Genomic DNA, 17,164 nt, shown 5'->3' on the forward strand with positions numbered 1-17,164 from the left:
AGTCAGCCAAAACTACCAGCTGAAGACTGGTGAAGAGATTGAAGCCATGACAGAGGGCAAGACCTACAAATATCTGGGGATGATACAGGCCCAACAGTTAGAACAATATGGGATTAAGGCCCACCTCACTGAGAAATACCATCAGAGACTTTTCAGTCTCTGATGGTATTTTGATTTTAGCTGAATGGCGGGAACCATTCAGCTAAAATCAAAGCTGAATGGCGAAAACCTGGTTACAGCCATAAACACTTATACAGTCCCAGTACTAATGTACTCCTCCAGGATCACAGACTGGATCAACATCGAGCTGGAGGAGATTATGAGACTGATCAGGATGATGGCCACTAAGAGCTGCCCAAAGTCGGCCATCAAGAGACTGGCCATAGCCCGGAAAGATGCCAGGAGGGAATTGACTTTTATTGTTACATTGATGGGCATGCCAGTGAAACTGCTTCAGCCAGTGAAAACGAAGTTTGTAAACTCGATAACAGCAGCAGCAATCGTATTAACAACATATTCTGCAATCTATTCCATAAGTAATTTGTGGCTATCAGAAGTCTAATTAGTGTCACTGTTCAGTAATAATCTTGACATTCCTTTGCCTTTTAATTGCTAAATGAAGACCTGTGAAAACGTGTATGTGCGTGTGTCACCAGAACATGTTCATCTGAAATATTAAACTTAAAAAAAAAATTTTTAAGTGTCCGCTGCAGGGAGGTTGAAAAAAAAAAAAAAAAAAAAACTGACAGCTATCAGTGTCTGCATCCGTGCTAGAGAGTGTTTGCTTTGGAGAAGTTGCTAACATGTAATTTCAAATACTTATGGCCTGGGTGTCCATACCTGGGTGCCTGGCTTTAGAGAGGTGCCTGTTAAAGGAGGTTTCACTGTATTTGCAAAGAACACACTTTCACCAAATCAAGGTTCAGACTGATTTCAACTGGCTCTCACAATTAAGTCATGATTCTTTAAACAAGGTTGTTTAAAATTCAAACAAACATCATATTTCACTCCAGGGAACTTGACCTAATCAATCCTTATTTTCTAGCATATCAATATCTAAGGCATGGGATATTTTATTAAATTAAAAGTTATATAAAGTAAAACCTCACTAATTTAGACTCCCTATAATTTGTACTGCCTTTTGTGCACATACAGTAAAACCACATCTAAATTTAGCTGTGCACAAATCATTGTCACAGCTAAATTTAATTGTAATGAATATAAATAAAATTATTTCAAAAGAAATATTTGTTAAAATAATAAACTTTACTGCACTTTTCTAATACATATAAGCTAATTTCCACTTTATTTACTTAAGTACTGACTTTAAAATCAATAATAAATAAGTAAAATGACAAAAAAAAAAATCTATAGAAGTAAAGTAAAAAAATCTTGTTCGGAGAACATTGTAATGAAAGCATATCTTTTTTATAAGAAATGCAGCACAGCAGACAACTTATGTTACTTTTCACATATTAATGTCAATTTTGTTGTTAAATTTTGAACCATTTTTTTCTCAGATTAATACAAAAATTCTACTTTTTTGTACAGTTGAAAATGAGTTTAGGCTGCACCAAGCTGAATTTAATTACTAATTCTGATCCCCACCCCACCTGATCGAGCAAACATTTGATGGAAATGTTTCTAAAATAAAAGACATGAAATTATTAAAACACACAAAATTTCTAATTTGGGAATCTTTTTTTTTTTTGCATAACATATGCAACAGCATTGCACCAATTTCTTTTTTTTTGCATAACATATGCAACAGCATTGCACCAACATCATGTATGGCTGAGGGAGTTCTGCCTATGGTGAAAGCAGGTTTTCATAGTTTAATTAAATTGGTTGATTCATTAAATTTTGCCTCCCTATATGGTAACAGCAATAGTTACCTAAATATAAGCTGCAGTTTGGCATTATTACTTTCACATGGTTTAAGAGTGAGCATTTCAGTTAAACTGTTTGTTTAAATAAACTTTAAAAATCCAGCTGTAAGCTTTTAATGAATAATGGATTTAAGTTCTTGGCATTTGTTATTTGATTAAAAATGATAGCAGTAATTTTAGGTTGACTCCTGGATAATGATGTTATTTCCGAAGTGAGAAAAGCCCAAGTCTGTCAATGGAGGAAACAGACCTTCTCTAGAACAACAAAACAGAAAGTATAATGCAATTTTTTTTCTTCTTTAAATCAAACTAGAGTTGGTATAACTTTCATTGCCAAATAATTTAGGATCACAGAATTTATTGACTCAAAAACAGACCTTTAAGAAATTCAGAGAAAAACTTTTTTTTTTATAATTTAAAAAATTCTTGCTTATATCTGAATAAGATTGTCAGTTGTCCAAGAAGGCTTCAAAAAGGAAGAAACAGAAATCATGCTAAATTTAAACATTGCATAAATCGATGTGTCTTCTGCATGCTTCAATAATATAGGACGTATTACAATTACAGATATGAGGCACCTCAGTAGCCAAGAGCAGTAGTGCATAGTACACGCTTCTTGATTAGACCGGGGTTCAAGCCTGTGACCACCAAATACAGAGGATGCAGAAGGTCAGAGAATGACCACTGCATATTCCCAACCCGGATAAAGGGTGAGGGTTGGCATCGGGACGTAAAAATTGCATTCCAAAACAATAAAAAATAATAAAAAAAAACTCACCCCATATATAATGGGAAAAGGCGATGACAAAAAAAAAAAAAAAAAAAAACACTCACCCCATATATAATGGGAAAAGGCGAGGACAAAAAAAAACAACAATTACAGATATGATTAAGTTAGAGTAAGCAGAGGACAAATAATTAACTGACAAAAGAGGAACAGATGATGGAAATTTATTCACAGATTCAAAATGTTCAGTGTCATTCTGAAATTTCATGCAAAGAAATTTTTCAGGAAATTTCAGAACTTCTTGTTAACTTTGAACTATTCAGGCATATAGCCTGAATAGTTCAAAGTTAACAAGAAGATTATTTTCCATGAGTTCTACTTAGTAAACAATTAACTCTCTCTCTCTCGGGTAATTCAGATTTTTTTTTTTTTTCGGCTGGTGCAGCATAAGCATCAAGGCTTCCTTGCACCATATGGCTAATAATAATTAGTAAGCATAATATAATCCTATTAATAATTACATGACAGGTATAAAAAGTTAATTACTCATTTTTTTAATACTGCTGAACCCTTTCACTATAAAAAGTATCAACCACTAAAAGGTACAAGGTATATAGTAACATTCTTTCATCTTATTAACTCAATAAATTAAAACATTATATTTCTTTATTAATTTTTATTATTTTAGTAATTATAAAATATTTACCCTTCGAGAAGTAGGTGGGCAATGACCTAGATCAGGATTTAAGCCATATACAACATCAAATTCAATCTAAAAAATAAAAAAAAAAGTCATTTAGAAATTGATGAAACTCTAGGAAATATTTTTGGATCCATTTTTAATATCAGTTTTACACATGTATACATTCTTATAAGTATATGGGTAATCATCCCCACACACGCAATCAACATAGTTATTTGCAAAGAAGGCTATTCAGAAGACAACCCAGAAGATTTACAACAGGCCTAATCAGAAACTCAAAGGCCTCGATAACAAGTGCTTCTCATGACTTTGGAATAACAACAGCAAAAAAAAAACACAATTCCTATTTGACAGGAATATATATTTTTTTTATTTTATTTTATTTTTTTTTCAAATAGGAATAGCAGAAGAAACAGGTATACAGGAATGCAATCATGAACTAACACACAATATATTATGGAGAGTATGCACTAGTGAATCTCATAATTCTCAATGCATACTGCCATGGTTAGCAATGAAGATGACCGAAATGCCTTGTGCAATTCTCGAATGCTATCATTTATTCCAATAACATAGCTATCAATTTCAATAAGCTGGAAATCAGAAATTTCTAAGCAGGAAAAAAAACTAGTTTTTGGGCCAAAATAGGCAAAAAAGGAAATTTTTCAGCAAGATTTTTTTAAAGTCTACACTTCCTTATATATTAAATTTCACTAGCAAAATACATTTTATATTAAAATACAGCCTAGGATTGTTTACCAGTATAGTATTCTTTTAAACATTAATTTACCTAACATTTTTCTATCTGTGGATTTCTTTTTGAATATTCTATTAGACACCAACTGATATTGACTGCTTCATGAAAGATACCATTGCAGACTTTGTCTTCTTCAGAAATGAGTCAAAGTTTGTTCATTATAATGTCTCTGGTCTCAACTTGGCACAGGAACATTTCCAAAGCTTCACCAGAAAACGAAGATCTAAACTCAGTTTGTTTTTCTAACCCTGGCTCTCATTATTAAGCACTGCTCTGAGGAATTGTTAAAATGCCAAGCATGGTTAGAATAAGGTTATATATAAAGAGTTCAATTATTTCAAGCTTCCATGTACACTTGTCAGTTCCCCAACCAAGAATGACTACAATTCTTCCTTCTTTCATAAACAGTAGCTTCTTTGATTACTTCCCTGAATTCTTTCCATTTAGAATTTTCTGTTGGTAACAACATCAGTTGGTCCCACTGTATAGAATTTAAAAAACTGAGACCACCAACAGTCACATCACCTTTCCAAAAGCAAAAACCCTTTCCTTTAGCCCTGACGATAGATACATCTTTAAGTAAATCCCACATCGGTACACTGTGATCACTGCCACCTAGTAGTTCCTCTATCTGCAGATTCTTAATGCATGATTAATGACTGCTGATAATCAGATCAAGAGTATTACTCCCTCTTGATTGCCTTTTGAACATGCTGCTATAGAAAACAGTCATACGATAAATCCACAAAAGTCTTGCTAGTGTGTGAGTGACCAACCCATAAGTTCCAGTCGATATCTGGAAAGTTAAAATCATCCATTATAAGACATTGATTTACTGGCCCACTATTTCTCTGTACAGCTGTTTGTTGTACTCATCGAGTCATTAGGACTATAACACACTCCTATTCTCATTTTTGCTTTCCCAGTGCTTATGTCACACCAAACTGACTCAACATTGCACTGGCCACCCATACCAATTGGATACACTGCCTTAGATTTTATGGGTTTCCTAACAAACAGCATAACCACTCATCCCTTCCTATCCTATACTGTACTGGATAGGAAGGGAGGCACAATGGTATTGTTGCTTTGCTGTCCTCCGCACATTGAGTGGAAAAGGCCCGGGTTCGAATCCCGTTGATGACGCGAGGAACTTTTATGGGCTTTTTTCACTGTGGCTGAGTTAGTCGGTCTCAGGCGTTGTTAGCAAAGTTTTTCCCCAGAACTGTGTTTTTCATCTAGCAAAGAAGGCAAATTGATCAGAGACAAAATACTGACCCTAATAAATAATTTTTTTTTTGCCCTTTCTGTATACATTGTACTCCCAAAATTAAAATTGTACATTCCTTATATCTGTATGACACCAACATCTCTGAAATCCCAACAATAACTTTTGATGTCTTGATCAGCACTTCAAATTCATTGAATTTATTTACTCTACTCCTAGCATTGGTGTACATGCAAGTATACATGCACCTGATCTTACTCTTAGTTGCCCTAACACAGCCTATGTATTTACTTGTTCCATGATGATTCCTAGCAGTTCTTGAAATCCCCAGCAGCTTGCTTTCTAAGCTGCTACTCATTCCAATAGCAGTGCAAGAATCACTTTCACCTTTGCCTGTGGCTATTGTTAATCTATTAGTCTGTGTATGCCTAGAATTATCAGCTTGTTCCAACCCACCTAACACTGCCTTGATAACATCAGCAAATATTCTTGCACCCTTCCTATTTAAGGGTATCCCTGTGATGCTACAAAACATCTATTGATTCATTTATTTCTTTAACAACATCAAGAAATACTTATCCGTAAAAAAATTTCAAATCTGAAAATTATGCATTGCCAACTGATGAAATTTGTGTTATCTCAGAATTTACTAGAATATCATTCTTCAATGGAAACTTGCATACTACATAGTCACATGCAGCCATAAAGTACTTCCATACTGAACAAAAAAAACTGAATGTTCTTCTGTTTTAGACTCTCCATGACCTTGGCAGTAGAAATGCTTATGACTAAGTTGGAATCATCCTTCTGACTTTCTATAACGGAAGTGCAATATAGGTAGTTCTCGACTTTGCGAGTTAATTCGTTCCTAGTGTTCACCCATAAAGCGAAAACCCGTAAAGTGGGAATTTATTACCAATAGACAATGTTAAAAATAGGGGTTGCATTCACAATGAAATTAGTTAGCTAATTAGTTTATGTTTAAACAATGATTGATTTTTCCAAAGAAATGAAAATGTAGCCTGTAAAATAAAGCAAATTATAACAATAAAGAAAATTATTTATGACTTACAAATGTTAAAGAATATTTATTCTTCATCATCATTGACTAAGTGCACATTCGTTGACTACTCATTATTGGCTCGGCACGTGTTGGTTTGTTGCACAAGGAGTCATCTTCTTCTTCAGAAATGCTTCAAGAGGCTCTTGTTTCCAAGATAATCTTCTCTTTTCTTTATAAATTTCAATAACATGCATAAGCATTTTTTAACGGAACACACAAATTGCAACTAACACGATTTGCGCGGAGTAACAAGTTTACGAAGCTTAAAAGAAAAAAAAGAATGAAGAGAAGATTCTGAAAATTTCTTTGTTTTTTATATGATTGAAGATTTCAGTAAAAGGGAAACACATTTCACCATAATAATGCAAAGAACCACACAATTCCAGCTATCGGTATTTTCGCAAATGCAATAACATTGAGTTTACTACCCATTTATTATTGCTTGCAGTAACAGAAAAGCCCAATAAACTGGAAAGTTCAAACTGTTTTATGGTCGTGACCTCCAGAAATGTGCTTTAGAAAAATGTCACAAAAGCGTTCAGGAACATATGATAACGATGAAAGTGTAGTGCATTTTAGTGATTTGAATTGGTAACTAATTCAATTTGCACTATAAAAACAACCTTTTAGAGAGTTATATAGCGAAAATTTCAACTTTGGAGGTCGTGGAACGAATTACCAAAAAACAATGTGTTATTGGGTTCACATTATGATATTTTCACGATACAATGGTGTCTCTGGACACCCACTGTATTGTGAATCGCATTTCAAACCACACGTGTGGTTTGAAATGTGGTATTTATGAATGTTTAACATTCATTTTTTTGCAATTAATGTTCATATTTTCAATTTTGTTGATACTTCATACTTAAAAAAAAAAAAAAAAAAACTAGTAAATCCAGGAACTTGTAAAGTGAGAACTGCCTGTATTTAAAAACAGTTGGTAAAATAAATCTTGTACATAACATTCTTCAACATATCTAGGAGTAATGACCTGAGTACACTTTTTTGAAGAGCCATGATTGGATATTTTCATTCAAAAGAAGCAAACAAATTGCTTCATTTAAGCAGAGAGAGAGATACAATATCAGCTTGTTTGGCCTGGTTAAGATTTCTTTTACCAGACGTTTACAATTAAGTTCTTTTTCTTGAGTTGATCAAATTAATCTGCTTTCAAAAATTTTGGATCACAAACTAGATTAGAACATGAGTTAGTGCCACTCACTTTAATCACTTGTTGTACTTTTCAATTTGGTAACTCTGAAAAGTGCTCATATTGATTTCCTCACTACTTCTAAACTCCTATTTAAACACCTTGTCAAAAGCTGCCAAGGTTCTACCAGTTTAGTTACACATTTAACCAAAGACAACCACTGTGTACACACATATGCTTCAAAATCTTTTTACTTTAGTAAAAGGCATTAGTTGAAATTATTTAAATCTATCTTTCCTTTTTAGGACTGCTTTCTAGATAGTAGTAGTAAATTTACACTAACTACTGATCCACTTTCACGGGGAGGAATGGAGATCCCTTTTCAATGCACAAAAAATGTTTTGATTCTGGTGGTTGAAGAGATGCCAGGATTGTATGATATGTGACAATATACCTATATACACGTATACATTTCTATCTTGTGTTTAAAATGAATTTCTTATTTTTCACTTTTTCAATTTGTAACTATACTACCTCCTTTTATCTTTCCATTTTGCCTTCCCCCATTTTCCTTTTCTCTTTTCAAAAACTTTTATATATATAAAGTAAACAAACACTAAGAAGAGGGAGGTTAATTTTTAATCTTGGCCAATTTTATGAACTGGTTAGCAAAATTTTGCTAACCAACAGTTTATTATAAATCAAAACTTTTGTCAATAGAAAAATGTTAGGCAATGTTCGCAGCATGTTACATTTCATGGGTTTGTGAATTTCATTTCTTAAATTAACTGAATTTTTAATTTTTTTGGGGTTAACAGAAATGAGAAGTAAATAATTATGTTGCTACCAATTAATTACTAATTAACTAATAATATATAAAAGTAATTTTTCACTTCACTACACATACAATGTAATATTAACTCAATCTTTATAATACTTATTTCCACCTGAATTTTAATAACAAGTGAAATACAGTATAACACGCTGTTATACTGTATATCACTTAATATAATAATTAATATAATAATCAAAAAAATAATAATGATTCATAATTTATATATTTATTAAACTTCCAAGACTGCTGAGAGTTAAAGTGAAACAAGTAAATACACAGGCTGTGTTAGGGTTAACTAAGAGAAAGAACAGGTGCATGTATACTTGAATGTATACCAATGCTAGAAGTATAGTTAATACATTTGATGAGCTTGAAGTGCTGGTCAAGGCATCAAATGTGGATATTGTTGGGATATCTTCACTGCTTATACAGATAAGTAGTGAAGAATTGGAATTTGGGGAGTATAATGTGTACAGAAAGGATAGACAGGACAGGAAGGGAGGAGGGATTACGCTGTTAGTTAAGAAACACATAAAATCTAAGGAAGTGCATCCAATTGACATTGGTGGACAATGCAATGTTGAGTCAGTGTGGTGTGACATAAGCAGAGGGAAAGGGAAAATGAGGGTAGGTGTGTGTTCTTATTTTTTGAAATCTGATGAGTACAATGAGCAATTGTGCAGAGACACAGCATGGGTTTGCTAAAGGGAAGTCTCGTCTGACCAATTTGATTGGATACTATGATGTGGTCACAAAGGAACTTGATGCAAAAAATAATTTTGATATCACATACTTGGATTTCAGGAAAGCTTTTGATACTGTTGCATATCGAAGACTACTGTACAAATTGGAGAGGTATGGCATTAAGGGCAAATTGCTACAATGGATAAAGGGATGGTTGAGTGGGAGATGACAGAGAGTGGTAATCAATGGACACTACTCTTGTGGACTAATGTTATTAGTGGAGCTCCCCAGGGTTCAGTGCTGGGCCCATTGTTGTTCTGTGTATTCACCAATGATATTGATGAAGGTATATCAGGCTTAATGTCCAAGTTTGCAGATGATACAAAGGTCGGCAGAGTTGTTAATGACAGTAAAGATAGTAAAAAAAAAAAAGTAAAGTGCAGCCATTATCAACCCACTGCAGGATGGAAGCCTCCTCAACAATTCATGCTGAGGGAAATGGACCATAATCTGCCACGCTGGTCCAATGCAGGTTGGCAGATCGACCGTATTCAGCAGTCAGGGGCTTGAACCCTGGTCTACTCAAAGAGCGTGTGCTACTGCACTCCCGCTCCTGCCCACTCGGCTACAGAGGCCGTAAAGATAGTAAGCTACTGCAACTGGATCTAGATAAGTTGGGCAAATGGGCTGAGAAGTGGCAACTGAAGTTTAACATTGATAAATACAAAGTACTGCATATGGGTAGCAATATCTCAAGAGAAATGTAATAATTGTGTAGTACTATACTCAGGGAAGTGGAGAACGAAAAAGACCTGGGAGTAACTATGCAGTCAGGCTGCCAGAGCAGGTCATGGAGTCTTGTCAATGATATACAGTATAGGAATTTTGCTAGCAGGGACAAGGAATTGATTATCCCATTGTACAAGGCAATGGTCAGGCCACACCTTGAATACTGTGTATAGGTCTGGAAGTCTCATTTTAGGAAGGATGTAGAGTTGCTAGAACAAGTACAAAGAAGGGCAACAAGATTGGTGAAGGGAACAAAGGGATGCTCTTACCAAGATAGGCTTAATTTCTGTAAATTGCTGTGCCTGGAAACCAGGTACATGCGAGATGATCCGATTGAGGTGTATAAGACCTTGAATTTGTTGAGTAAGCTCAATGCTGATGGGATTCTTCCTCTTGCTCAGATTGTTTGTTTGTTTGTATGTTTAGGGATTTATTAGCCGTATCGGCAACTATGGTCATAGTGTGCCAGCTCTCTCTTGCTCAGATTAAGAACCAGAGGGGGCATAGATTCAAACTAAGGAAAGACAGTTGTAGAACAGATTTAGTAGTAGTAGTAGTAGTAGTGGCACATGATGCAAGAAAGCAAGTGTAGGAGCTTATGCAGCATCAGCCAAAAAAAAAAAAAAATCACACCATTCCCTCCAAATGCCTGTCCAGTTCCTCCTTAAATTTATTTAACCTATCAACTACAACGACAGATGGAAGTTTGTTCCAGCAATTAACCACCCGCTGGCTAAAGGCAAATTTCTGCATATCTATTCTACATCTGTCCTTTCTTAATTTGAACTTATGTCCCCGTAGGTTGGTAATCTGAACAAGTGGAAGGATCCCATCAGAATTCAGCGTGCTCAACCCATTCAAGGCCTTATAGACCTCAATCAGATCACCGCGCAGGTGCCTAGTCTCCAGCCACTGCAATTTGCAGAACTTAAGCCTCTCTTGGTAAGAGAATCCCTTCATTCCCCTCACCAATCGTGTTGCTCTTCTCTGTACACGCTCAAGCAAATCTACATCCTTCCTAAAATGAGGCCTCCAGACCTGTACGCAGTACTCAAGGCGTGGCCTGACCATTGCCTTATACAGAGGGACAATCACCTCCTTTTCCCTGCTAGCAAAATTCCTATATATCATTGACAAAACCCCATGACCCGCCCTAGCAGCCTGTCTGCACTGCTCAGAAAACTTCATATCTGACTGCACAATTACTCCCAGGTCTTTTTCATTTTCTACCACCTTAAGTGTAGTACCACACAGTTGGTACGTTTCTCTGGGGTTACTTCTACCCATATGCAGTACTTTGCATTTGTCAAGGTTGAACTTCAGTTGCCACTTCTTAGCCCATCTGCCCAAATTATCTAGATCCTGTTGCAGTAGCACACTGCCATTACTGTCATTAACAACCCTGCCAACCTTTGTGTCATCTGCAAACTTTGACATTAAGCCTGATATACCTTCATCAATATCATTGATAAATACACAAAACAACAGTGGACCCAACACGGAACCCTGTGGGACTCCACTAATAACATTAGTCCACGAAGAGCAGCACCCATTGATTACCACCCTCTGTCTTCTCCCACTTAACCATCCTTTTATCCATTGTAGCAACTTACCCTTAATACCATTCTGCTCCAATTTGTACAGTAGTCTTCCATGCGCAACAGTGTCAAAAGCTTTCCTGAAATCCAAGTATATGATATCAAAATTATTTTTTGCATCCAGTTTTTTTGTGACCACATCATAATAACCAATCAAATTCGTCAGACAAGACTTTCCCTTAACAAACCCATGCTGTGTTTGAATTATTGCTGCAGTCTTGTCTAGATGATCCTGCAATGCATCTTTAACCAGCGACTCCATTATTTTACCCGGAACAGAAGTTAAACTAACTGGTCTGTAATTACTCGTGTCACCCTTCGATCCACCTTTGTGAATTGTTTGTTTGTTTGTTATTTGGTTTTTAGGAGCATTAGCAACTAAGGCCATATTGCTCCGGGAATATGCGGTAGTCATTCCCTGACCTTTCCGCATCCTCCGTATTTGGTGGTGACGGGCTCGAACCCCGGTCTAATCAAGAAGCGTGTGCTACGCACTGCTGCTCCTTCCCACCTGGCTACGGAGGCGCCCCTTTTGTGAATTGGGGACACATTTGCACATCTCCAGTCCGTGGGAACCTCCCCTGAGTCCAAGGATGCTCTCATAATTATGGCTAGGGGTTTGCTTAGTTGCTTTGCCGCCTCCTTTAAAATAACTGGATAGATCCCATCCACCCCAGGTGCCTTTCTTATGTTTAACTTCAACAATTTCTCCTCCACTTTGCTCTCAGTTATTACAAAATCATTAAGCACACTGCTACAATTTGATAACCTTCTTCCATTTTCAAATTGTAATAATTCCTCACGTGTGAATGTAGATGCAAAATACTCATTCAGTTTGTTTGCTATCTGAGCAGGATCATCAACAGTCGAACCATCGATGTCAAGTGGACCAATCATATTCATCCCCTTCCTTTTAGAGTTTATATAAGTAAAGAAATCCTTGCTGTTTTTCTTAGCATCTTTTGCCAAAGATTTCTCGTAATCCGCCTTCGCCTGCCGAACCTCCTTTGTGACCTGATTACAGACTAGCTTATATCTGTCACAGGCTTCTGCGTCACCTGATAATTTATATGCATCCCATGCATTTTTCTTCTCTGTCACGAGTCTCATTAGTTCATTTGATAACCATTTAGGCCTAAACCTTGAACGATATTTCTTAATCGGTATATAAAGTCTAGTAGCTTCCACGATTAATTCTTTGAATGCTTCCCACTTAGAATTTACTGTTTGTAACATCGTCAGTTGATCCCACTGTACAGAATTTAAAAACTGTCTGAGACTACTGTACTCCCCTTTACGGAAGCAAAAACCCTTTCCTTTACCCCTGACGGTAGTTACCTCTTTGAGTAAATCCCACTTCAGCACACTGTGATCACTGCCACCTAGTGGTTCATTTATCTGCAAATTCTTAATACACGAATGATCACTGCTGATAACCAGATCAAGAGTGTTACTTTCTCTGGTTGCCTCTCGAACATGCTGCTGCAGAAAACAATCATCCAATAAATCCACAAAAGTCTGACTAGTGTGTGAGTGACCAACCCACAAGTTCCAGTCAATATCTGGGAAGTTAAAATCCCCCATTATAAGACATTCTGATTTAGTGGCCCACTCTATTTCTCTGTACAATTGTTCATTGTACTCATTCAATGAATTAGGCCTATAACACACTCCTACTCTTATTTTTCCTTTCGCAGTGCTTATCTCACACCAAACTGACTCAACAGAGCACTGTTCATCTATATTAACTGGGAGCACTTCCTTTGATTTTATGTTTTTCTTAATTAACAGCATAACACCCCCTCCCTTTCTGTCCTGTCTATCCTTTCTGTACACATTGTACTCCCCAAATTCCAGTTCTGCATTCCTTATATCTTTGTGACACCACGTCTCTGCTATCCCAACAATATCCGCCTTTGATGTCTTGACCAACACTTCAAATTCATCAAATTTATTTACTATACTTCTAGCATTGGTATACATGCAAGCATACATGCTCCTATGCCTATTCCTTGTTACCCTAACACATCCCATATACCCAACTATTCCATGATGACTGCCATCCGTCCCTGAAATCCCCAACACCCCTCGCTCCAGGTCGCTTCTTATTCTAATAGAAGTTGTGCAAGAATCACCTTCACCTCTGCCTGCGGTTACTGTTAAACTATTAGTCTTTGTATCCCCCCAAACTAGCAGTTTTCCGACCCACCTAACACTGCCTCGATAGCATCAGCAAATATTCTTGCACCCTTTCTATTTAAGTGTATCCCATCCTGTAGAAGCAATCTCTCCTGTTAACAAGTACAGTCCAGGCTGAAAAAAAATTCTACCCCTTGAGCCTTGCACAATCTTTCCAGGGCCGAATTGATCGACAAGGCTCTCATCATGTACTCCCTCCTATCGTGTCTGGGCAGAATTGCAGACACTTTCAAATTCAACCCTATTTCACGGCTTTTTTTCAACAGTGACCTGTACTTGTTGAGTAATTCCGCCGGTCTCCTACTCTTAATATCATTAGTGCCAACGTGTACAACTATATCACCTTTTGTGCCCTTGAAAGATGATATCCGCTCTACAACGTCATCAACCTTTGCCCCTGGCAGACATACCCTGGTCCTGTTCCACCTATCCTTTTTACAAAGGATGTTCCCCGTTTCCCTGACAATAGAGTCACCAACAACTACTAGTTCCTGTGGGACCAGCGCATTCTGCCTTAGGGGTTGCCGCTGTGTTGCGTGATGACCAAGTGCAAGCTGTGGCGTTGATGTGGGCAGCTGAGAGCCTGATGGGCCCCTCAATTTAGATCTTTCGAGGGCATCCACCCTGTCCTTCAAACTCTCATATAGGCCCACAACAACGCTGAGTTGTCGCCTGATTTCCTTACACTCCTTACATTGCGCACACACAAAGACATCCCCCATGGCAATATCATGTTCCGTTCCATAGAGTTCGGCAAACATTTCACAAGTTGCACATTTTTTTAGGCTGTGATGCGTTGGAGAATTGCCCCCCTCAGTTCTCCCCCGAGTCACAGCACTCCTACCACTTTGTGCCCATTGCTTTGCTGCTCTAGTCTGGGGCATGGTAGTTTAAATTAATAAAATCAATAAATTAAATGTCAATAGTATTTGAATAGAAACTATTAAATAGAAACAGTGAAGCGTATTACTATATAATTATGCGTTAGAGCTACCTAGCTACCTCAATTAAAAAATTTGAATTCCCTACCACTATATCCAAAAACAATGGCTACAAAAATGGAACGAAATAATGGTTTTACCTATCGTAAGTAAAATCCACAAAAACTCTTTATCTAAATTAAAAATAAAAAATAACCAGCGTAACTATAACTATATGACTACGTATTAAGTACAATATAAAATAACAATCATGTAAATAAAGGGCAAACACTTATCGTTTTTGCGGAGCCTGTAACTGACAGCTGTAACTTTTAAAGAGATTCAGCGCCCTCTCATTTGTGGAAATTTGCCTTTAGCCAGCAGGTAGTTGATTGCTGGAACAGACTTTCATCTGGCATTATGGTGCTCAGTCTTAAATAAATTTAAGGCTGAGCAGAACAAGCATTTGGAGTGAATAGATATGTGAAATGGGAGGGTTTTTTTTTTGTTTGGCTGATGCTGCATAAGCTTGCTTTTTTGCATCGTATGCCTTTACTAATGCTAAAGTGATAAAAAAAAAAAGTGCAAGTTTCACATACACAAACATTTCTTTTTTGTCCATCTGCCATACTGCCCATTAGTTCCTCAACTGACTGACTGCAGAGAAAAAAACAATATCTAATGCAGCAACAGCATATAACTTTTTTATGAAAAAAAAAAAAAAAAAAGAAAGAAAAGAAAAAGGAATAGCCGCCAAATTTTCTACTGGTTAGCACAGATGAATGAACATGGCAAAGACAATAGATGCTTCATGCACACATGTTAAATGTGCCTAAATAGCATGGGAACTGCAGTAATTACTGTTCTGAATCACCACTCTTTAGTTTAAATACAAAAGTAAGTTTACTGCCAAAGTTGATATATAAAATATATATATACGAGGGAGGGGGGGTTGAAAAGTTTTTAGTCGGACCCTTTTTAAAAATATTTGACCAATTTAATTATCGTATTTGTGATCAGCAATCTTTTTTAATATAAAAACGATAAATCTAGAAAATAAATAAATAAAAATTTAATTCTTTTTTTCAGCCTTTAAAGAAATGGGGTCAAGGGAAAATCACAAGTTTGAGAAGATGGAGTACCGTGCGATCATAAAATTCCTTCATTTGTTCGAGCAACTATAAAAAATTGGGCTGGCAAATTCAAAAGGGGCAGTTTTGTCCTTGAAGATGCTCCAAGGTCGGGAAGACCGATTTCTGCATCAACTCTCAAAAACATTGATCAAATTCATGAAATGATACTTCAAAATTGAACAATTTCAGTTAGACAAAGTAAAGGAAAATTTGAAAGAAAAAAGGCATGGAAAATTGAGCGAAGGCATCACTTCCTTCAGGACAACGTACCAGCACACAAGGCACACCAGACAATGGCAAAAATCGAACAACTGCGTTTCAAATATTTGAACTATCCATCTTATTCGCCTGACCTGGCTCCCTCTGACTATCATCTATTCCCCCAATCTCAAAAAATTTTTAAAAGGAAGGCATTTTGACACCACAAATGACATCAGTGCGGCCAAGGCCTGGTTGGAGGAGCAAACTTCGGACTTCTATTCCAAGGGACTAAAATGGTTGGAGGACTGATGTAAAAAGTGCATGATATAAGGGGGGGAATATGTTGAATAAAAATAGCTTTGTTTTTTTGTCGTTTTTTTTATACATTAGGCTAAAAACTTTTCAACCCCACCTCGTATATATAAAATATGATATATATATAAAATATACAATCATTTCAAGAAACTAACCTCTTTTCCTTTTGTTTCTCCTTTTTCAAACCATTCTACTGTAACACTTCTATTATCTAAATTTATTCCACTGATAACAGCTGAATGGATACGGCCTGAAATATAAATCAGATGATCCAATTTACAATTTTGCACAATACAATTTACAATACAAATACACCTTAATTATATATATATATATATATATATATATATATATATATGTGTGTATTTTTTTTTAATTTTTTTTATTTATGGAACTCCCCAACATAAAAGATATTAGAACCTATAGTACTTATAACTGTGTGTGGGTTGAAGTTTGAGAAGATGAAAGAAGATACTTATTGACATTAGACTTGAATTTCTGGAGATTGTAATTTTCAGGAAATATTTTGTAGGAAAGTTGTTGCAGGAAACAGAAGGAATAAATGAAAAAGAAGAAAAATTGGTTCTAAGTTTGAAGTTGGACAGTAAAAGGATGTTGATGGTTGCAACACATGTTCACACTTGTTTGGAAAAGAGAGGGCAAATTATAGAAGACAATTCAGAAGAACAGTGCCCATGGAAATATCCAGTGCTTTTTTTGGGATGGTACGGCATACCAGCACCTTTATTAACAGTGACGTGTGACATTTGGATACAGTGCACTTCGAAATTTGTAATATTCCGCAAATTTTTTTCACATCTTTACCTACTATTTAAATAAACTTAATTATTTAACTAAATTTGCATTTTTCACTGTCTACTGTATATAAAATTGTAAAAACTATATAAAACTGTATAACCATTTTTATAATTCTAAATTATTCAGTCAGATCACTGTTTACGAAGTCCTT

The 17,164-nt window shown here is 36.1% G+C and overlaps 1 protein-coding gene across 2 annotated transcripts in view; it reads right to left on the reverse strand.

Annotated features, from left to right (window-relative positions):
- The window catches only part of Klp10A (kinesin-like protein 10A), a 198,469-nt gene that overhangs the window by 127,213 nt on the left and 54,092 nt on the right, over nucleotides 1-17,164 (reverse strand). For both annotated transcript variants that reach the window (XM_090371417.1, XM_090371416.1), the window contains exons 2-3: nucleotides 16,350-16,444; nucleotides 3,323-3,388 (exon numbers count right to left, since the gene is read on the reverse strand). In XM_090371417.1, coding sequence (XP_090227543.1) covers nucleotides 3,323-3,388; nucleotides 16,350-16,444 — 161 coding nt within the window. The remainder of the gene's footprint in view (nucleotides 1-3,322; nucleotides 3,389-16,349; nucleotides 16,445-17,164) is intronic.

This window comes from Mastigoproctus giganteus, chromosome 4, assembly GCF_048544385.1.
Source record: "Mastigoproctus giganteus isolate SK-2022 chromosome 4, ASM4854438v1, whole genome shotgun sequence".
NCBI classification, from domain to species: Eukaryota; Metazoa; Arthropoda; class Arachnida; order Uropygi; family Thelyphonidae; genus Mastigoproctus; species Mastigoproctus giganteus.